General features: G+C 38.1%; 1 protein-coding gene across 1 annotated transcript in view; it reads right to left on the bottom strand.

The window, feature by feature from the left end:
* The window catches only part of FBN2 (fibrillin 2), a 269,378-nt gene that overhangs the window by 188,754 nt on the left and 56,690 nt on the right, over nucleotides 1-23,934 (bottom strand). Inside the window, exon 6 of the mRNA XM_037028439.1 lies at nucleotides 378-575. Coding sequence (XP_036884334.1) covers nucleotides 378-575 — 198 coding nt within the window. The remainder of the gene's footprint in view (nucleotides 1-377; nucleotides 576-23,934) is intronic.

Genomic DNA, 23,934 nt, shown 5'->3' with positions numbered 1-23,934 from the left:
GAAAAAATGGACAAAACGTTTTTCCTGGGTGTTAACATGTCTATGGTTTGAGGGGCCTGGGAAGGGAGCATCTAGTGCCAAGTGGATGAAGACATGGAGTGGTTTGTCTTCTGATTGTATTAAATATTTTAAACTCTATTAATCTCCCCTAATTCTTCGTATTATCTCTCATTGATTCATTCATGTCGATGGTTGAAAAATAACTATTTATTAGGTGGCAAAGAGATAAGCCATCTCTAGTCAGGTTTGCTCAGGAAGCCCCTCTTGGAAATGGAACATGGCTAAAGGCCACCAGCCATAGTGGCCGACCCCCCTGGTGCAGTGAAAGGAGACCGGACACGTGGGCGACTCTGCACATAGGCAGACGGCTAACTCACCTTGGCAAGCTCCCGTGCGGATGTTGGGAATGAAGCCCCGCCGGCAGGGCTGAGGCTGGGCGGGGCACATCTCACAGGGGTGGCCCCAGGCCCGTCCAATGGTCGCACAGCACAGAGTCTTCGTGCAGACGATGCCTGTCAGCTGCCCTTGGCACATCTGGTTGTTGACCTGCGTGAAACACGGGCCTGTCCTGTAGTCTGGGTGGGAAAGGAGACAAAAAGACGGGTTCCATCATCGCACACCAGTCTCACACCAGTACCTCCAAGTCCCTAACACAGAGGCTATTTCTTTTGACTAAAGTGTCTAAAGACAGGAGGCCAGAAAGTTTCATTTTAAAAACTCGTCATTTTTCAGTCATGACACTTCGGTGTAGTCTACACTAGACGTTGTAAATGGGTGGCTCAAGGGCTGTGTCTGGGACACAGATGTGTTTTCTTGGCCCACATGATGTTCTAAAAGAATTTAAATTAGTAGCCAACATTTTTAAATTGGGAAATTTCACATGCAAATTTCATTTCTGGCTTTCCTTGAAAAGCTGGAAGCTCTGGCTCCTCTGGGCCTGCGTGCTCCATGGCAGTGATGGAGTGAAGGGCGCCTTCTCCGGGACACTGCCGCCCCAGCCACGCCCAGAGCTCCTCGCTCATTCACATTTCCCACGCGCACCTGCTTTACACCTTCTCTGCCCAGCAAAGACTTTCTTTTCTTATTAGGCAGGTAAGAGTCAAAAAAATTAAAGCAGGATCAATAAAGATGTATCTTTCCATATAACAAATACACAGAGTCTGGCAGGAGTAACCGTTGCTTGGGTGTGGTTGGTAGGGTAATAATACGGGTGTAATAATATACACTTTTAATTTGCACATTTCACCTAAAATGTCATATGGTGTGCTTGAGTGTGATATTTTGTTACAGAATTACATGCTTATGATTTTGTGATTAAAAAGAGGCGTTATTTGTGCCAGACCCTGTATTTGGCCAGTCTAATTTGTTTATAAACATTTAGTTCTAACAACCTGATTTTTGTTTCCATGTCAGTCTGTTTACTTCTATGTGTAGCTCAGCTGTCTAGAAAGACAGTACTAATGAGGCTCACAGTCACGGATTCTTTCCAAGTAAGTTAATATTATATGATCTCCACTCTCTAGAAGATGACCGTGCCATTGCTCAGTTCTGTCACTGATGATGATAAAAATGTTAGCAACTGTATGTCACATATGATCTGCAGGCAGCCTGTTCCAGGAATGTTAAGGACAGTCTATTGAGACCCCTGCATCTCACAGTGTGGTCCATGAACCACCAACATCACGCGTCCCTTGGGAACTGATTAGAAATGGAGACCCAGGTCCCACTCCAGAATCACCACATTTTAACAAGATACTCAGGAGATGCACACACATCCTAAGGTTTAAGAAGGACTAATCTAGACTATGGGCAACTTGAAAGCTAGGCATTCCTACTCTATTCCTCTCTTGCCATAATTACTTCCACAAACCTCTTAGATGATCAATATATATTCATTTAAGCAGAACTGAATGAATAGTTTTAACTAGTTAACTATTAAATAGTTTTTAATTTGAGTGTTGCTGCTGCTGTTTTGAGAAACACAGTAAACCAGATGGCAGTTCCTGAAGACTGACTAATTAAATGATTCACATTTGTTATAAACAACAACAGAAATACATGGAAAAAAAATTTCCCTTTCACAGAGATTGTAGGCACGCAGTTTATTAACTCTTGGAAATGTATTGAAATACATGATAATCAAGATTTCTTGATAAGCTCTAAAGAAAATGACATAATTCCATTTGAAGGGAAAAGCCAGAATAAGTTTGAGATTTTTGTGAGAGAAAAACAATGTCATACTCAAAGGAGGGTCTTAGGAGTCAATAATGTTGATAAGATTTTTATGAAAAATCATTATTGGCAAACATCAAACTTGGATGTAATTCGACATTCAAAATGCTAAGCCAGAAAGACTTAGATATATAAATGCTACAGAATTACAAAAATACAACTTAGAACCACATAAAACTTCTATGTTTAATGAAGAAGGAGTCTTTTTCACACAGAGGAAAACAACAATTTAAAAGTTCGATATGAAAAAACAAAATCTAAAATAGGTAACTTCTTTACCAAGCTGTGTTAACATTCTATTACTCTACAGCTGAACTTCAACAAAAACAGTTCATTTTAATCCTTTGCATAAGAACAACAGATGTGCTGGCTACAAACCACGTTTCTGAAAAAGACAGTCTTTGTAGTATACGTGTAGATGTGTCAACCTTGTAAATAAGCATGCTTCCCACACCACAAAAAAAACAGGTCATGCATACTTTAAACCTACTCTATTTTCCTCCAGACAACACATTATTCTGCCATTTTAAATAAATAGTAGACTCACAATAAAGTAAATTAAGTTCTGAAGAAGTTAAGGAAGAGCCTTTTTTTCCCCACAAAAAAAAGATTCACGGAGATGCACATATGTTGACGTTCTGTACACTTTTAGGATTCCCAGAGAGAAGCCTATGTAGCCTCCCGTGTAATCTCATCCTTAAATAAATCAACTTGTCGGGAAATTCATTCCTTCTAACTACAACATCTTCTTAAAATGATGCCCTGTTAGCCCGGTCTCTTCAGAGAAGAGGTGTACCTGGACAAGGAGAGCTGTCTGCTCAGCAAATGACCTTTCATGCTGAAGGCTCTAATGAAGTCAAACTCAGACTCCCCTTCCTGGGATCAGAGTTTATATTCCTTCTATGTTTTGCTTAAATTTCCTTCCAACCAACTACTTCAAAACTTTAAATTTGCAATGGTACCTACTTATCCAAGAATTACTAACATGTATATAAATAAATACTAGCTATTGAAAAGGAATTTAAATATCCTAGTCAGATTGAAGCATTCTGTTCCAAAATTTACACTATTTTGATTATGGCCAATGAGTCCTTAAAGACCCTAATTAAATGTTATTGGCTATGCACTCTCTCCATCAAGATTTCATCATGGGTCAAGTATTGTATACCATCCCAATCAGACATAGTGAAGGACACACTTGCAGTGTGTTAGCAAAGTACAAAAGGAGAAAACTCCTTACTACTTGGTTAGCGGGAGCCAGTGTGTTGGAAAGAGATATATTCCTCATTGTTATATGACTAAGAAAACTTTGTTGAAAAATTAGCTCGTCAAACATAAATACTCCTGTTTTGATATTCTAGTATCTAAGTGCAGTGTAGCATGTAACTTTTCATTACATATAACAAATATATATCTCACTTTTATTCACCTTAAGCAAATGGCGCAGTTAACAAACTCATCAAAAGATTGGGGGGATGCTGCTTCATTTCAAATAATTTCATTAAGGTGCAACTTATATGTCATGCATTCAGCTCTCTTAAATGTAAAATTCAATAGTTTTTAGTAAATTTATTGAATTGCACAACCTTCACCACAGTCCAATTTTGGTTTTTGTTTTATTTTGGTTTTGGCTTCTCAGCAGACATTTATTTCTCTCATTTTTATTTTTTTTCTTTTTAATATATTTTATTGATTATGCCATTACAGTTGTCCCATTCATATTTTTCTGTTTGATCATTTTTTTCTCTCTTCTGGTCCACTCACTTGATTTGAGTCCCAGTTTCCCTTCCACCACTACTGGTTTCCTGTGCATTTCCCTTCATTTCAATTAGTTTAGCCTTCATTTGTTCCTCTATTTTGTGACTAATATCAACCAGTTCTGTGAGCATCGTGATCACCAGTATTTTGAACTGTGCATCTGATAGGTTGGCTATCTCTTGGTCACTTAGAATTATTGGCTCTGGGGCTTTGAGCTGTTCCTGAGCCATAATGTTTTGGTCTGTTCTTGCCTATTACATATGAGGCGCAGAGCCTTAGGTGTTCACCAGGGTGGGGTGACCCAGTTGCTGGGTTGTGACACTGCATGTGGGGGCAGGGGCAGAGAGGGGCAATGGCATTTATTTCTCTCTCTCTCTCTCTCAGATTTCGGTCTCCTCTGCTGCTTCCCGCAAGCAAATCGGGCTCCCCTGGTGCCGGCTCCCGGGTGTGCGGGCCTGTACACCCTCCAGGACCCTATGGGTCTCTCCAACAAACTCTCTGTGAGCCTGGGAGCTTCTTCCCAAAAACCTCAACCCCGAAAGTTTTTGCAATTGGTACTTTTAGGCTTTAATTCCCATCGCTGGGGCCCTAGCCTGCGATGTCTGTCTCACTGCTCACTCCTTGGCCTGGTTTATCTGAGTGTGAATGTGTGAGTGCGGTCAGCCAGCCAGCCGCCCTGCACCCCCACTGGGTCCGCCTGTTGCCACCCAGTGCCTGGGATCTGCCCATTGCTGCCTGCATACCTGGATCAGTCCTGCCGCTTTTTCCTACTCAACCCCGCTCTGCCAGCTGCTGACTCCGCCCCTCTTACTAGTCTGGCTGAATGGTTCGTTGTTGTTGGACTTCCATACGGTTCAATTTTCTGTGTTTTGGTTGCATTTTTGCTACTAAAACATTGTTGTCTTTAAACTTGGTTGTGCAAGGAGGCACCGTGTTTCCACCTACACTTCCATCTTGGCCGGAAGTTATTTCTCTCTTTTTTTAATTACAACTGACATACAATATTATGTCAGTTTCGGGTGTACAAGAAAATGATTCCACACTTCTGTACCTTACGAAGTGATCACCAGGGCTAAGTCTAGTAGCCACCTGTCACCATACACGGTTATTGTGATATTACTGACCATGTTCCCTACACTGTAGATTATAACCCCTTGACTTACTTTGTAACTGGAAGTGTGTACTTCCTAATCCATACCACAGTCCAATTTTGGAACATTCGCATCAGCCCAGAAAGATTCCTGGTGCCAATTTCCAGCTTCAGGCATCTACTAATCTACTTTCTGTCACTATAAAATTGCTTTTTCTGGACAATTTATATAAATGGAAGCATATAATATGCTGCCTTTTTTGACTGACTCCTTTGTCTTAGAAAATGTTCTTGAGGATCATCCATTCTATGGCATGGGCCAGTACTTCAAATCCTTTTTACTGCTGAGTAGTATTCCACTGTACAGTGTATTGAGTTCAAGATGGTAACTGTCTTCCTTAATGTCAACCTCAGGAAATTTTAGAAGTACAGAATGTTTGAGAAGCAAAGCAATTAATATTTTTTAATAGATCTGTGCAAAACTGATGTACCTTTGATATTTAACAGCATTTGAACCAGTCCATCAGACTGCCTTGTAAGCATGATTTAAAATAAATTTATTTATTCAGAGTTGTGATTTTTAAGTTAAGTGTGACTATGCTCATATACAGAATTAGATCATTTAAGTGAACCTCAGGTTTTTATAAATTTATATTTATAACTTTGAGTATACATTTAGGTTTTAATTAGCTTTATGAAATATTTGAGTACTTACAAAGGTTTTTATATTGTACAATTGAAGATGTTAGATGTATTTGACATATACGAGTTCTGTCCAGAAAGTATCCCACCATGTGCTATGAAAAACGGGCGTTTATTGAAGAAGATACAAGAAACACTGCACATAGGACAATGATGCCTCGGTCCCCTTCAAAGCGGGCATCTTGGGACCTCACAGTCCTTTCAGTTGCCATCAGCTGCCCCATCCTATTTTCCTGAATCTCATCCATGGCCTGAAATCTCTTCCCTTTCAAAGGTGATTTTAGTTTTGGGAAAAGCCAAAACTTTTAAGGCACCAAATCTGGGGCATAGGGGTGCTGAGTCACCTGGGTGATTCGATGTTTTGCCAAAAACTTTTTTGTATGAGATGGTGCATTGTCTTGAAGGGGCAGCCAATCACCACTTGCCCATAGTTGCGGCCTTCTGCATCGTCTGACCAGTTTCTGCAGGAGAATGTTCAAGCCTAATGCAAAACTTGATGCAGATTTGTTGCTCTACTCACTCATTTTTAATGCAATGGCCACAGAGTACACATGCTCACTCAATGGCATTTACTGCCCCAACTGATTAGCACAGTAAAGTTGTCACTGTTCAGGCATGTGCATTCTAATCCACTCTCCTTGGCTGCCAGGTTACATCGATGTCACCCAAACCATTCTTGTTATATTAACAATGGCTGGACTTTTTCCAGACAGACCTCATATAAGCAGTTTAAGCCCTGGTCAGGTGGTTCAGTAGGTTGGAACATCGTCCCATACACCAAAACGTTATGGGTTCAGTCCTGGGTCAGGACACATACCTGGGTTGTGGTTTGGATCCCCAGTCGGGGTGTGTACAGGAGTCAACTGATTGATGTCTCTCTCTCTCTCTCCCCCCTCCCTTCCTAGCTCCCACCTCCCTTCCTCCTTTCCTTCTTCTCTGTCTCTAAAATCAATAAATATATCCTCAGGTGAGGAATAAATAAATACATACATACATACATACATAAAAGCAGCCTAAAAGGTATGAAGGTGTTTCACTAACAAGTATGAAAATGGGATCAAATAGTACTGAAAGTGGCTACTAAAATCTGCTAGATTTATTGATATATTAGTAATACATATAAGTTGAATTTAAAAGCTCAAGGAATATGCCCTAAACAATTGAAAGGAGGGACTTGAATAAATATCTGTTCACACAATGTTCATAACTGCATTGTTTACAACTTGAATGTTCACTAATAGATAAATTCATCAACAAAATAGACACAATGGAATATTCAGCAGCCTTAAAAAGGAAGAAAATTCTAACACATGTTACAACATGGATGAACCTTGAGGACATCATTCTGAGTGAAATAAGCCAGTTACAATAGGAAAAATGTTCTCATTCCATTTATGTCAGATACCTAAAGTAGTCAAATTCATAGAGACAAAATAGTGTGGTGGCCGCCAGGAACTGGAGGTAAGGGTGAGTAGGGGGTTAATGTTAAAAGGGTATAAGAGTTTCAGTTTTTCAAGATGAAAAGAAGTCTGTGAGTGAATGATGGGGACGGTAGCACAACAATGTGAATATCCTAAACACCACTTAAGTGCACCCTTAAATATGGTCAAAGTGGTAAATTTTATATTATGTGTAGTGTGAAATTAAAAATATCTATTTTAAAAGCTCAAATAATAACCAGGGTTTGGAATTCTATCTAAATAAAGCAAACCTGAACTTTTGCCACTGAAATAAACTCCGAGTCTTTTCCATATACAAAGTTGCCATTGAGGGCACGGAAATACCCTGCAGCAACACTGGCCACTTGCCTTGTGATGGGTATCTGTGTTGGATTACAAGTGCTCACAATGCTGTATTGGTTATCCTTGAACATGTTTACTGACTACCTACTTTGGCTTTCCATAGCATAAATTCTCAGCACTAGAATTACTGGGTCAAGCATCCAGTTTGAAAAATATTCACACACAAGTTCAGAACTGATCTCTGAATAGGTGGTAGCGATTTACACTCTCAACAGTAGTATAAGAGAGAAGCTGTTTCCTCACACCTTTTCTAATGCCGAGTAGAGGCAAATGGTTTGATTTTTGCTCACAAAGTGGGTAAAAAATGGTATCTCACTATTGTTCTCGAATTATGGCAACTCATTGTTCCTATTTTTGACAATCAAGGGAAGATAACTGAATACGTGGCAGGCACTTTACATGAACCCTTTCTATACACTGTTTTTATTTCGAAGTCCCCAAAGTATTTTCTGTTTTACAAACAAAAAATCAGCAGAGATTAAGTCACATGTGGAGAATCAGAGAGCTGGAAAAAAGGGAAGCTGAGATTCAACCTGGGGATCCACCTCCCTCAATGCACTGCACCATGCCCGCTACACTCATCAAACCTGACACCGATCATCTGCAGTCTTTGGTTTTGGTAGCTGTGCCTTCTCCTAACAGACCAAAGCACTTTACCATTTTAATGAATATTGTCACAACCCCACAAGTGCCTCCTGCCACCCTCAGCTCTAATCTCCTAACTCCCAATCTGCAAGTTCAGCCTTGCTTCGCTTCTGGTTTCTCCCCAAAATGAGCCTCCATCTAGCATGCTATACTAGGGAGAAATTCTCTCTCTGTAAATTGAGACCCTTGGTACATGAATGACCTTTGCTTCTGCAAATAGATGAGCAATTACTTTAATTACCACAGTGGCACTGCATTTTGTTCCTGACATAATACCATTATTTAAGATTTCAGTAGAACATGGACTCAGTAAAGAAGGACCCCTCTCATCATTTTCTAGCTTTTCAAAGCACACGGCTACTGCAGACATCAAAGAGCTCTTGAAGAATGCAGAGGCGGGAAAGATAATTAGGTGCTGGTTAATGATGCAAACAAAATTACTATCTTTGATGTCACAATTCATATGGATGAAGGCCATCAAAGATGTGGTCCCAAATTCATGGACTATGAACTTAAAGTGCACTCTCCCAAGAGCAAAACCAATTAATTTACTTTAAGGGCAATGAACAAGGCTGAAAATTAAAAACTAATAAGATTATTTAGAAGGATATCACTTTTGGAGACAAAAATATTTTGTCAGGAGTTAATAAGAGGGCCAGAGACACGAATGATTAGCACAAAAGATGGATCGTATGATTTGACACAAGTCAAATCAATAAAGTACCAAGTTTTATATGTAAGAAAAACCTATAGTATAGTTCAGAAGGCCTTAACAATTCCAGGAAAAAGTGACATGTGCTCACAAAATATTTCTTCATTATCAATAAACTCAGTAACAGAATCAATGAGAACCTGTGCTTGAACGGATCTTATATTTCCCTGGATCCAAATACAATGAGGTCATAAGACTGCAATGGCAGTGATTAAAGTGTTAGGCATGTGAGTTGACAAAGCCTGTCTATAATAATATGAATTCAATGTACTATTTTCTTATTGAAATTTCTGCCTAAGTTAACTCATCCTGAGCCTCAAGCAGCCCTGAACATATTACTGAGTTAATCAAACCAATAAATCACATTCTTCCCAGAAAATCTGATGGGAAATCAAAAGCCCTCCTTTTACAGTTTTGTCCTGACATCCAGCTTCCAGTACAACATCTGACTAGAGGGACTGAGATTTCTCCTGAGAAAATGGGCAAGTGCCATGTGACTCATTGCTGGGGTTTTAATTTTTTAAGAGTTTTAGGGAAATGCTGAAAAGCAAGAAAGACCACAGATCTCATGCCCTTCTAAAAGGACACAGGTAGCATCTATCAGTGATCCATTTGACTTGCAGATGGGGGACCCTGCCTCTGTGACTTGCTGCATGAAGTGAGGTCAGCAGATCCTGCCGCCACTCTGGTCCAGCCTGGGGGGTGGTCTACACTGGAGAGGTGAAGCATTCCTGGCTCTCTGGTTGGAGCCTTGTTCCTGTTCTCACACGTTAGCCCCAGGAGAGGCTCAAGTGCAAAGAGATCCTCCTGAGACCTCAGTAGAAATGTCACAGTACTATGGCACAAGCTCAGTAAAATAAAAACAATCACATCTTGTAAGACTGTTTTTGGTGGAGAAAACACAGTCTGTAAGATTGTAATTGCTGGAGAAACGAATGTAGCCTGACTGGTAATGGTACTGAGGGAATTTGCTTCAGCAATAGATGAATACTAAATAAAAGACTGAAGTCTTTCTTTGGTTCAGGAAAGTAAACTCTTTCAATATTCAGGCTCAACAAAAGAACAGAAAAATGAATGACCACTGCTTCAAGCTATACCAGTTATCCAGAAAATCGAGTGGAAGAAGGAGCTTACAACACAGCAAAATTTCTAAAAAATTAATACAATAAACATAAGAAGACAGGGAACAGATCAGAATGTGAATAATATAAATTCCAAACTAAGATTTAAAAAAAATAAATAATAGTAAAAAATATCTATGCTTAAATAACAAGTAGCTTTATATCTTCAGGTGTCCTGGTGTCCTCCTGGTATCACCTGGTGGTATCACCTGGTGGTATCACCTGGTGGTATCACCTGGTATCACCAGGACTCCTGGTGTCCTGGACAGCAATAATGGGGGAAAAAAGGGGAAAAAAACAGCCTCATGAAATCTCTGAGCCCTAAGGCTAAAAGAAAACAAAAAACTTTTCATTTCCAGAAAGAACAGACTAACTACAAAGAAGATTAAATAGCCTAGCATTAGTTTTCTCATTTGTAGTATGGCCGTTAAAATACAGTAAAACAACATATACGGGTCATTAAGTCTTGAGAAAGGATTCTGGAAACAAAAGAACTATATGATAAAATAACGGCTTGACATAATGATGTCAGGAATTCAGTGCTGGGGAGACATTTGCCATAAAAAGGACTTAGAAACAAATTATTCCTAAAATCTCAGATTGGGACTGGGAGACATGAACAAGCGTTATAAAATGTCTCTTGGATTGAGAGAAACCCATCTTATTTAATTTCAATAGTATAAAACTTGTAAGAGAAAAATAGAGACAGATTTGAGTATTACAGTGAAAGACCAGAAGGTAATCACTAGTTTAATAAAGGGCAGAACAGAATTTCTTAATTAAGGGAGAAAGGCAGTGGAAGTACAGAAGTGAAACATGATTAAGCTAAGATGGTAACCAAGATGAAAAGAGGAAAACTGCAAAATACAGTGACATATACATTGAGAAAATGGTGGGAATAAGTAAAATATACTGAAATTACAATATATGAATATGCTTAATTTTTTAAACAAATTAGTCATTTGCAGATCTGCTTAAAATAACAAAATTCAGCTCTATTCTGCTTTAAGGAAAGCCATCAGAATGAAATTATTTAAAAAAGTAGTGGGGAGAAAAGGCAGACAACTATATTTGAACAACAGAAAGTAATTAAAAAAAGTGATACCAGGACAACAAAAATCAGGAAAGATGTAAATGAAATGAAGCAGAAATAGCAATAATCAATAGCAGGTAGAGTAGAAGCCAAGGACAAGAAGGATTAACTGAGTCAGACAATATTATACCAATATATGGTTAAAAATGACAACTCAGGTCCTGGCTGGTGTGGCTCAGTGGATTAAGTGCTGGCCTGCGAATGAAAGGGTCACTGGTTCAATTCCCAGTCAGAGCACATGCCTGGGTTGCAGGCCAGGTCCCCAGTAGGGGGCATATGAGAGGCAATTACACATTGAAGTTTCTCTCCCTCTCTTTCTCCCTCCCTTCCCCTCTCTGTAAAAATAAATAAAATTTAAAAAAATTACAACTCAGTAAGAGGATATAAGATTCATAGATAAAACTATAGTGAAATACCAAGAACAAAAACTACAAGGAGAACTTAAAGTTCTAACAGAGATCTCCTCAAATTTTATTTCCAAAAAATAAATAAGAACCTCACAATAAAAAAGCTTAGCAGGTAGATTTACAATTTTGTAAATATATTACCATACAAGCAAAGAAGTGTGATATTCTTTTGTTCCATGAAACATTTATTAAGACAATAAAATACTTACTCACGAACACACAATATTCCAGTGAGATTCAATAGATTCCTGGGGATATCTACTGAATATTTTATCTCACACAGTATGAAAGTCTGAAACTTTCCACACTATTTTGCATAAAAAGCTTTTCAGTAATGAGGCTAACGACATTAACCATAAAAGAGTACCTTATGTTCTTTGTAAAATTCAAGCTAAATTAATTAATCCTTTTCAAAGGGATCACAACCCTCTGGAGAAATTTTAGCAGTTAAAAAATTGTAACATACCACATTGGTGTGAAATCTATAGCTGTGCTGTCCAAAACAGTAGCCATTAGCCACATGTGGCTTTCTAAATTTAAACTTTACCTTTAAATTAAATAAAACATTCAGTTTTGCAGTCCCACTAGCCACAAGTCAAGTGCTTAAGAGCCACGTGTGGTTAGTGGCTACCGTACTGGCAGCACAAAGAACATTCCCATCACCCAAGGAAGTTCTGTGGAGGCTCTGGGGTAGCTGACGGGGTTTGGTATTAAGGCACTAGTTCTTTAAGAGATTATGTCTGAAACTGTAAATCATTCCTGTCTTCTCATACTGCCAACCATGGAGTCTGTGCAGTGCACTATACCCATGATTTAAGATAATCTGTACAATAATCTTATTTGGTTGGCACAAATAGTATTCCTTTACAGACGATTACAGTAGGCTTAGATAGATTAAATAAAATTGTCCAAAGTCATACAGATGGTGCTTAACAGAGCCAAAATCAAATGACAAATGTATCTGACACCAAAGACCAAGCAGCGCTGATCATCCATCGTGTGCGTGTTTGTGGGTGTATGGGGGGGATCCCATGTTTGATCAATGGTTCCTGCACTGCATTAAATGCTCTTTTTTGTATACATGTATTCCTTCCTTGGTTTTAAGGCTGTAACCCTCTTTTCTGACTAATAAATGAAGCCTGGCTCATTAAATGCTTCCCTGGCCACTTTGATAAGCCTCTAAAGAGAGCCACCATGTCTCAGACAGCTACATGTCTGCCTGGATTTAGAATTCCCACTCCTTAAGTGCGCGAGGGCTTCTCAGCTACAGAAATGCTCTCTCAGCAGGTACCCCGTGGCATCGTAGTCAACCCACTTCAAATCACTTCAGCACCTTAGCTTCTCTGAGTAGGTGGACAATGAACAGGTATCACTTTAACAGCGGGAAAGGTTGCAGTGCTGGGCATGGTTAACACATGATGCTGGCCACGTGTCCAAGAAGACACACTATCTACAGAAGATGAAACTTAGTGCTCAGTGAACTTCCAATCTAGTCTGCAGTGTTAGGTAGGTGCTAGGCTTTAGTGCCAGCTTCCAAAAAGGATCCAGGCCTTTCTAGATGAGACATGTAAGAGCATTTTGAGAACTGTAAAGTATCATTTAAATTTTAATTATTATCAATAACAACTTTTAGAAATAGAACATCCTTGGAGAGATTACTTGATCTGATCATATGATTAACAGACGTTAATAAAGTCTAAATAAACTCTAAATAAAGTCTAGAAAGTTTCAATAACTGGCACCAAGTGAAACAGATTTGATGTAATAGCTTAGGCCCCTGACTCCTTCTCCTGCAGGCATTAACAGAAAAAGGTAATTAGAAGCTTAGAACTGATGGAATCTGGGACGTCAAGGGCTTTCCATGACAAAACACACCTGCTGAGATGAGATTCAGAAACAGGGTCTAACTCAGTATTTCCCAAAACATGGTCAATGGAACACCGGTCCCACAGATTGGAAAGAGGACCACGTGAAAAAATCATGTGGTCAGATACAGAGGTGGGCAAAAGAGGTTTACAGTTTTAAGAACACAAAATACAGAATTCTTGTATTGTTTATTAATTATTGTATTATTTATTTGCATATTACAACTGTAAACCTACTTGGCCCACCCCTGTACATACTCAAGTTGAACAAAGACAGAATTTGTGTGAAACAACTTCAGAAGCCTTTAATGTACTGATGTGCATTATTAACTGCCAAGAGGGGCTATCGGAGGCAGTATTCAAATTCACGTGCTCATAAAATATTTTTATCTAACAGCATTTCTTGGGACTAGTGTGGGATAAAACGCACTACGGCAATTGCTTATCTAGCTTTTTCAGCGGATGAGTCCCTTGTAGTATTCTCAAACATCCCTGCCTGAAAGAGATTTAATAAAGTGTCTTGGGTGGAGCTGGCTCTCCTCCAGATGACATCACTAGGACCATAAATATCAGGGAGAACTTTAGAGACTTGTGACATGACTGCAGCTCTCAGCCATTCTTAGCAGTTGCTACACCACGGCCTCATCTGCTCACAGTATGGAAAATATCTGTAAATGATTGTAGGTCAGAGGTTTTTCTGTGCTTCTTTGTATTGTTTCTCTCTATACCAAGGATCCCATCTATTCTTGTAGGGCTAAGATCTGATGTCCCGTAACTGGTGATAGAAAGCCCACGGTCCCATATTCCTGTATAGGTTTCTGTCAGCAACGCAAGGCAGAGAAAATAACATCTCTATGACATGCATAGAGATAAAGATAAGTAATATATCACTACTGTACATACATCACATAGTTTTACTTTTCTGATCATCAAAACACCACCATGACATAGGTACTATTATGATGCCCATTTTGGAGATGAGGAAACTGAGGCATAGTGAAGTTTAACTTGTGCAATGAAACAAAGACACTAATTAGCTAAACCAAGGGAAAAAAGATGTGATCAAGACTCACACATTTAGCTTTGCTGAATTTCTCTTTAAAGCTACCACTGATTGTAAGCTGAGGCATCTATCTTTTTTACACACGGTATGGACAGTTCTGGACTCACAGCCTGGCTTCACAAGCTACTCACCTATAGTCTTGACTAAGTTACTTTGACTCAGTTATCCTATTTGTAAAATGATTATAAGAAATTTACTGTGGTTTATGAGGTGGATGTGTGCATGCCATGTGATAAAAACTTCAAGTGCTTAGCAAAGTGCGTAGCTTTTCATAAACACTCAGCACCTGCTAGCTGCTCTTACTATGGTGGCTATTACCGAACATTTTAGAGCAGTCTCCTGGGCTTTATTTCATTACAGCCATTACTTGGACACTGAAAGGTGGAGGATGAGGGAGGCAGAAAAGCCTACATAAACCGCACTATGACTTTATTCCTCATAATTATATATGGATACACTTTTCTTGGAAGTGATAGCTGGAAGAAACCACTTAAATGTATAGCAGGATCCTTCCAAGAAATAATATACTTCCTCATGGAGTTATTTTCTGTATCATTCAAGCTCCCTCCTTCCCTGAGATCTGTTTGGAATCAAAGCCAGGTTTCACAGCCTGAAAATTAATACTGTACAGCCAGAAATAAATTATTTTGCAAGGAGAAATACCAGACACATAATTTTTGCTCAGTGAAAAAAAAAATCTTCCCTTTTACCTCACCAAAAAGGACAATGGACAAATATAAAAGCACAACATTATCAACCTTTAAAAGAAAGGTTGTAAAAGAAAGGTCTGTAAAAGAAAGCACCTCTTTCCACCCACAACCCTTAGCCTTTACCCCAGCAGCACTGCTCTGACATGGCCACAAAAGCACCATCATCGGTTTGTGAGCAGCCCTGTCACTACCCGGTTTTCAGAGTATCTACTTCTACCTGCAGCCTCAATTTCCAGACCAGGAGACTAAGCCTTGTGCCACTGGGAGCGGGCCCACCGTGGCGAGGAATTATGGCACAGAACGCAATGAGATAGACTGTCAGGGCCTGAGCTTATGGGAGAGGCTCCCACTGCCTAAAGACAAAGATCAAAGGAAACCTCAGTTAAACATCCACATGTTTCCAAACTTTGCTAACATTCCAGATATTGAAAAACATCCTGATGCGTAAGTAAATTTTCAAATTTCCAACCAGATGTTTGCTGGATTGAGTATGTGTCTCTGATTGCCTCTAAAAATTAGAGGATTATGATTCTTATTATTTTATACTATCTACTTATATCTGCTCCTAATTAGTAAAGGAAATTAAACTTGAAATTTTCTACTAGAAAAAAAATATTCTTCAAGCTTCTATAAATATACTCACGTATTTCATATTATCTTGTTTCATACATAATACGAAGGGTACGCCTGCCGCATTTCTACTCACTAATTAACTATTCCAATTCCTAGCTAGCTACAGAGAGCTTATCTTAACATAGAGATAGTAAATAGTAAATCCTTTTACTTGCCTTAATTAATCATACATTTTGAGGGCAAACTAAACTTTTTACCAAAAAGGCTCTATTTTAATTCTTCGTAAATTTCAAAGTTGATACCCACAGGATTGCTATAACACTGTGAGTAATTCTGTTTCATTCTAGAGTACCAGCAAAAATGGGTTTATAGAGTTCATGGAAAGCATGGTCAAAACATATGATAAGCTGAATACTATATTTGAAGATGTGAATGATATATTTGGCTTGTCCTGCAACCAAACTATTTCCCTTTTAGGAGAAGTCTCCATGGTGTGTGTCTTGGTGCAAGGTACAGATGCAAAGACATATTCAGAAACTTTTCTCAGCAGCAAGAGGACAGTGAAGGTAGCAAAGGACTAACTAGGAATTAAGCAGCGAAGACCTTAGCTAAGTTTTGTGCTGGGAGCTTGTACTGGATGTTACCTGCTCTCCAAGCTTGCTTCTCCAGATGGCTGTAGATTCTATTCCCATCCAATGCATTCCTACTACATTCCTTTTGTTACTATTTTTAATTCAGTGAGCCAGCTTTGATTTCAGCTTTGATATTAACTTAATTTTCAAATGTTAGCTAAAATTTAAGGACTCTATATAGCTTTTTTCCATTTGTACTCTTACAGGTAGGGAGTAAAGTTCATAGTCAGATATCATTCTTTGCATGTGTGTCTAACTTTTGATAAGAATTTTAGAATGTTGCCCTGGCTGGTGTAGCTCAGTGGATTGAGCGAGGGCCTGCGAACCACACAATTGTGGTTTGATTCCCAGTCAGGGCACATGCCTGGGTTGCAGGCCAGTTCCCAGCAGGGGACTCACGAGAGGCAACCGTACATTGATATTTCTCTCCCTCTCTCCTTCCCTTCCTCTCTAAAGATAAATAAATAAAATCTTAAAAGAAGAATTTTAGAATGTTGATATATTAAGAATATACTGCCCCAGAGTCCCAATTTTTTATCTTTCTCATGTTACCTGCAAGTATTAATAATTAAGATGTTTAAATGAGTCTGAACCCTTACAAAGGTACACGTTTGTTTCAGTAAAGATTCTTTTTAATCATTATAATGTGAAAACCTGCTCTTAGAGAATTCATACTACCTTGCCAACATGTGAGACCATGAGGTTTCTAAAAGATATGAACAAGAAATTAGATGGGCTGCACTGATTCAGGGCTGACATGAGTAAAAAACACTCTATGAAAGGTGACATCCAACAGGTTGTGGAGAGAATGCATAGTAGCTGAAAATGAGATCCAGCCTTTTGGAAAATTACTTCGGACTGGCCGACTATTTAACTTATCTGCAAAGAAGCGGAGACAGTCCCAGAGCAATCTGTTACATCTGGGGCAGCAGACTCAGGAATGCTTCAAGTCCACCCATTTCCAAGCTCTGAATTTTCACTAATTCTACTTTAAAACTCCAATAAACAACTCAAGACAGGTAAGTCTGTGAGATACATAAAATGTAATGACTTTGAACCCATAAAAGTATTACAGGCACTAAAAAAACTGGGTTGCCTGGAGGGCAAATGATGCATTTCCATATTTTGTATGAAGAACTCACACAACTCCACTACAGGAAGATAAAACACCCAAATGAAAAATGGGCAAAAGACTTGAACACACACTTCTCCAAGGAGTACATGCAGAGGGCCCAGAGACATATGAAAAGATGTTCAGCACCACTACCCATCAGAGAGATGCAAATTAAAACCACAATGAGATACCACTTCACACTGGTCAGAATGGCCATCATAACAAGTCAACAAACAAGTGCTGGTGAGGATGCAGAGAAAAGGGAACCCTAGTGTACTGTTAGTGGGAATGCAGACTGGTGCAGCCACTGTGGAAAACAGTATGGAATTTCCTCAGAAAACTAAAAATGGAACTGCCTTTGACCCAGCAATTCCACTGCTGGGATTATACCCTAAGAACCCCAAAACACCAATCCAAAAGAACCTATGAACCCCAATGTTCATAGCAGCACAATTTACAATAGCCAATGCTGGAAGCAACCTAAGTGTCCATCAGCACATGAGTGGATCAAACAACTGTGATACATTTACACTATGGAATTCTATGCAGCAGAAAGAAAGTAGCTCCTACTTTTTGTGACAGCATGGATGGAACTGGAGAGCAATATGCTAAGTGAAATAAGCCAGGTGGTGAAAGACAAATACCATATGATCTCACCTTTAACTGGAACATAATCAACAAAAGAAAAAAGCAAACAAAATATAACCAAAGTCATGGAAATTAGGAACAATCTAACAATAGCCAGAGGGGAGGGAGAGAGAACTGTGGGGAGAAAGGTTTTCAGGAACCACTATAAAGGACACATGGACAAAACCAAGGGGGAGGGTGGAAGCAAGGGAGAGAGGTGGGTTTGGCTGGGGTGGTGGGGAGCAGTGGGGAGAAAATGCAGACATCTGTAATTGAACAACAATGAAGTAGTTTATTAAAAAAAATAAATACAAAACTAAAAAATCAGTTCTAAAAACATTTTAAGTAATAATGTCTGGAAAAAAGTTTTAAAGTATATAGTTAATTCTCTTCAATAATATAATCCTGTTTATAGAGTAGATGAGTCTGGTTGTCAGTAGTGGCTTTTTAACATTTCAATCCCACCATCACACCTCCCTTGACTGTCATGAGGCAATATCTCCCACCACATGTGACGGAAGTCTGAGAGTGCCTGGGCTGACTCACATACTCCCAGAAACTGAGTCGCATTTGACATGGGCAGGTGTATGGGTGGGGAAAAATTAATTGTTTAATGTAAAAACATTCATTCAATATTTTTTATTTTTATAAAATAACAGCTTACTTTTCATTCTGTTATATTATCCATACTTGAGCACACTCATTCTCACTTATATCCTCACTCTCAATGTTATTCTAGGCCCTTTTAAGTTATTACTTAAGTGTTAGGCAGACAAAGAATATTAAATATTTTAGCATGCCTAGAAATTACTTTTAAATAGAAATCATAAGGGAAGAGATTAATAAAAGAGGTTAAAATCTTCTATCTAAGAAAAATCGCTAAACTAAAACTTCAAAGGTAAACCACATTCTAAGAGCAGGTAGCTGAACTACAGAAATACACATATTTATGTCTGACATTTTATAATAGAATACACATTATATATATAATATAGCATGTGTTATATAAATCCTTGGTTTATGGCATGCATATGTATATAGCCCTCTATATACATACATATACCATAAGCAACGAATTAATGTCCAGAATACATAAAGAATGCATACAAATCAACAACACATCTAGAAAAATAGAAAAAAGTTAATAAACAATTCACAGAATACAAAGAATTTATAAGTATATGAAAAGATGTGCAAACTCACCCCCAGAGAAACAAAATTAAGACAATGAGGTATCATTGGATATACATCAGAAAGGCCAAAAAAATGTGGCAAAAACTGTTCTAAGCACCTTAAAATATGAGCTACATCTGCAAAAAGCCCAGCCATGTTAACATAACAAGAATGGTTTGTGCGACATTGATGTAGCCAGGCAGCCAAGGAGAGTGGACTGGAATGCACATGTGTGAGCAATGATGACTTCACTGAACTACTTAGTGAAGTAGATGCCAGTGATGTGAGCATGTGCACTGTTGGCCATTGTATTCAAAATGACTGAGTAGAGCAATGAATCTGCATCACATTTTGTGTTAAGTTTGAACATTCCTCCACAGAAACTATTTGGATGATGCAGAAGGATGCAGCTATGGGCAACTGGTGATTGGCAACTTCATCACAACAACATGCCCACTCAGGCATCACATCTCATGCAGTTTTTTGGGGGTTTTGTGAAACATCAAATCACCCAGGTGACTAACCACCCCTCCACCTCATAGTCCAGATTTGCTTCCCTGTGACTTCAGGCTTTTCCCAAAAGTAAAAATCACCTTTGAAAAGGAAGAGATTTCAGACCATGGATGAGATTCAGGAAAATACAATGGGGAAGCTGATGGTGATTGGGAGAACTGTGTGAGGTCCCAAGGCACCTATTTTGAAGGGGACTGAGGCATCATTGTCCTATGTACAATGTTTCTTGTATCTTGTATCTTCTTCAGTAAATGTCTCTCTTTCTCATGTTACATGGCTGAATACCTTGTGGACAGACCTCATATTTTATGTCATGCAGTTCTCACAAAAGCTTTATAATGCATGACTATTACTACCCTCATTTTACAAATAAAGCAAGTGAGGCACACAGAGGTTAGATAATGTCCCTAGGTCAATGAGCTAATGAATAACATGAAAAAAAAACATTCATAGTCCATGAATTCATAGTCCATTAGTCCATGCAGCCTAATTTCTCAACTTGAAACCAGCAAGTGTTGGATAATACCAGTAAAGACAACTCTTAAGAGAAGACTATGTTCATGGTCAAGTGAACTGTTTTGAGGAGCAATCTAAAAATACTAGTAAGAAGAAGATGCATATGCACAAACTTGTTTAGTCAAAAGAAACTCTTTCTTGCACATATGTACAAGGAATCATTTTAAAAGATGTTCACAGTAATGCTTTTTTTTTACTGGGGAAATTATAATAAATCTAAATGTCTATCAGTAAAAGAATGGGTAAGTAAATTGCTTTACATGTATGCAATGGAATATTTCACAACAGTTAAAATGAATACACTAGTTCTCTATATATTAGCATTAAAAGATCTCAAAAACAATGTTGAGTGAAAACGTGGAGACTGATGGCACTTATATTCATTTAAAATATAAAACAATGACATATATTATGGAAACACTGGACATAGTAAACGCATAAAAAGCACAGACTAACTACACTGCAAGTCCATGACAGTCCTCCTGGGAAAGCAGAGGACTAGGGGAATGGAAAGAACACAGGGGGTTTCAATTTTACCTACAAAGTTTTACTTCTTTTAAAAAAGAGAAAGCAGAAGTAATCTGAAACAATTTTTTGGAAGTTAGTTTTCATTTGCTGGTATGCACATGAAAAATGTCTTCAAATGTCCTTTGTTATACTCCAGACTTTCAAAATTATCCAAAATATTTTACTTAAAAAGATCATTTAATTAAGAACAGAGCATTTCTAAACAACTCAGTTTTCAGGGAGAATGCTGCCCTATTTTCCAGAACTAAATTAAACTTATCGTTTAAGTACAGAATTTATTCAAAGGCATTTCTCAGATCTAACTGCAAGAGATCAGACATGTCTCACTCAGGCCCACACATAAAAATAGATTCAGGATTAGAATGTTCTCCACCCTATATTCTTTCCCCCTTCCTTTTCCATCCTTAGACTTCTTTCTCATCTAAAGGCTATCAGAGGCAAGTCAAAACATAGAAGACACAAAACACCGTTATTCTTATAAACCTAGAAGATTTAACATTAAGTAAAAGTTTTCTCAGGAAAAATTAGCATATAATAACTTCTATGCCATACAATTGCACACCTGCCATAAATGGAGTACAATATAGAAAAAATATGGATTTCAAATGAAAAAATCTAAAGATTCTAAATGAAAAAATTAAAGTAAATGATAAATAATTAGGAAACATGTTTTCAGTAGATTGGCCACTATTACCACATTAATATTTTTAATGGACGACAGGTCATTTTTCAAAATAATGATCTGCTAACCAATACTTAATTGGGTAAAGAAATTATTGTTCACAACATTCCAGTCTTATTTTTTTTTTATGTCTTCAAAACACACTTCTTTTCTATCTCAGGGTTTTTTTCTATGTCATCCCCTTTTCGATAACTTTATTCTTTCAACTCTCTAAATGGTCAGTTCTTTCTCATCCTTCAGGCCTACAAGTCATTAGATGTCCTGTGATTCCTCTGTGGTCAATCATAGGAGAATAGGTGTCACTGCCAGGTAAAAGCCTTTAGGGACCAGAGTACCAGTTACCATACCATCCTTCTTAGTTTCGGTTGCCATGGAGGCATGTGCTGAGGCAGAGCCTCCTTTGCTCTGCACGCCTGAGATGAATAAAGCTCCCTGGCGGCTCACACTAGACACTGATTATGTAGGGTGAACAGAAATTAGCCTTTGTCTTTTAAGTAAACAAATAACAAAGACTTCATGGTTATTTCTTACAGCAGCACAACCTAGACCATCCTAACTAGTACAAAGTCTCAGATTAAATATTTAAGCATCTCCTCAAAGTAGAATTTCTTATATAATCATTTAAGATTATTTTAACCCATTATCTCAGGAACCCATTTCCTTCAGAGCATTTATACATACATATATATATATATATATATATATATATATATATATATATATGATTGTTTCTTTGTTTTAAATTTTCCCAGATTGTAAGCATCATACAAAAGGGATTTCAAATATCTAGATTATAGTGCTTTCCCTAATGCCTAGCACAGGACCAGCAGATGAGCTTTTCTTAGTGAATATTTGTTAAATGAATGAATAGTTCATTTTGTTTCATGTAAAATTGTAAGTTATGTATTTTACTAATTCTGATACAAGAAATGCCAATGACAAAAAGAGTTAAAATGTATAATAAATTCCCACAACACATTAAACTTCTCAGTGTGACATGTGACATGACTTACAAGCTATCTATTTTACATTTGGGACACAACTGCTTAAACTTAGACAGTATTAGTTTAATTTCAGATAAACTTAGATGCAGTTCACATCGACAGAGTGTAGACTTAAATTTACTCAACATATAAGAAGTCCTCAAGTTATAAAAATGGCATTTTATTGAAGTTATAAAAGACACATATGCTAAGCTAGAGTTCTTACTTTCCTGCTACCAATTTAATAAGTGTTTCAATCACATTTATGACTATTTAATTTTCCACATATCTTTTGTTGCCAGGCTAAAACCTTAGGAGTTCATGTTACAACAAAACCAGACTCTATTACAGAAATGACTTACAGGCTGGCATCCACTGAAGCCTTAAATCTTCTCATTCAATTGCCAGGGTGTAAGGTAAAAACGGTTGCTATCCTAACAATCTTTGTCAACTGCCAAACTTTTGCCAGTGACTATATGTTAACCATGGATTGCCGGTGAGTTGCAATCTAATATACTTTGTGGTAGAGGTTAGCATGACTGGAGGTCTCCGCTCTATAACATTTCACAATCTACCATCGGACAAGGCAAAATGCCAATACTAGGGAGCAAATTGAGACTAAATATGTTAAAAATGAACATTTCTATACGATCATGCTAGATCACAGTCAATATTGACAATTACACCTGTGGCAATTTAACTTGGATTCCTACTAAGAAGTATTTGACCAAGTTAGCCCACAAAACACCTGATCAAATTTTATGCAGCATATTTGTTCTTACAGAAATTATTTAGATTGAGCGCGGGCCTGCAAACTAAGGGATCGCAGTTCAATTCCCAATCAGGGCACATGCCTGGGTTGCAGGCCAGTTCCCAGCAGGGGACACATGAGAGGCAACCATACATTGATATTTCTCTCCTTCTCTCCTTCCCTTCCCCTCTAAAGATAAATGAGTAAAATCTTTTCTTAAAAAAAGAAATTATTTAACTATATTTTCCTCTCATTTGGATTTTTCTTTGTTATAGGCTTTTAGACTTTTTGTATCCTTTCATTTAAAATATTATTTTCCTTTTATACTGCTTAAGAAATGTTCACTGCATTTAGGTGATGCATGCCTCTATACCTGAATGATGTTTAAAACCCTAGCTTTTTGATAAATCTGTTTGTGTCTATGCCAGGTGATCATAAGTGAAAATAATAACTGATAAATTCATTTTAAAAAGGAAATTCTGATTCTTTTTCTATAATGTTTTATTGTTTATGCTGATACAATGGTCCCAGTTTTCCCCCCTTTGGCTCCCTCCACCCAGCCCACCACTCACTTCCACAGTCAATCCCCACACTGTTATCCATGTCCATGAGTCCTTCATACATGTTCTTCGACTGATCCCT

This window comes from Sturnira hondurensis, unplaced genomic scaffold (assembly GCF_014824575.4).
Source record: "Sturnira hondurensis isolate 20B ecotype Veracruz unplaced genomic scaffold, ASM1482457v3 Scaffold0001509, whole genome shotgun sequence".
Lineage (NCBI taxonomy): Eukaryota > Metazoa > Chordata > Mammalia > Chiroptera > Phyllostomidae > Sturnira > Sturnira hondurensis.
Note: the sequence above shows the minus strand (reverse complement) of the source record. Positions and strands in the feature narration are given on the sequence as shown.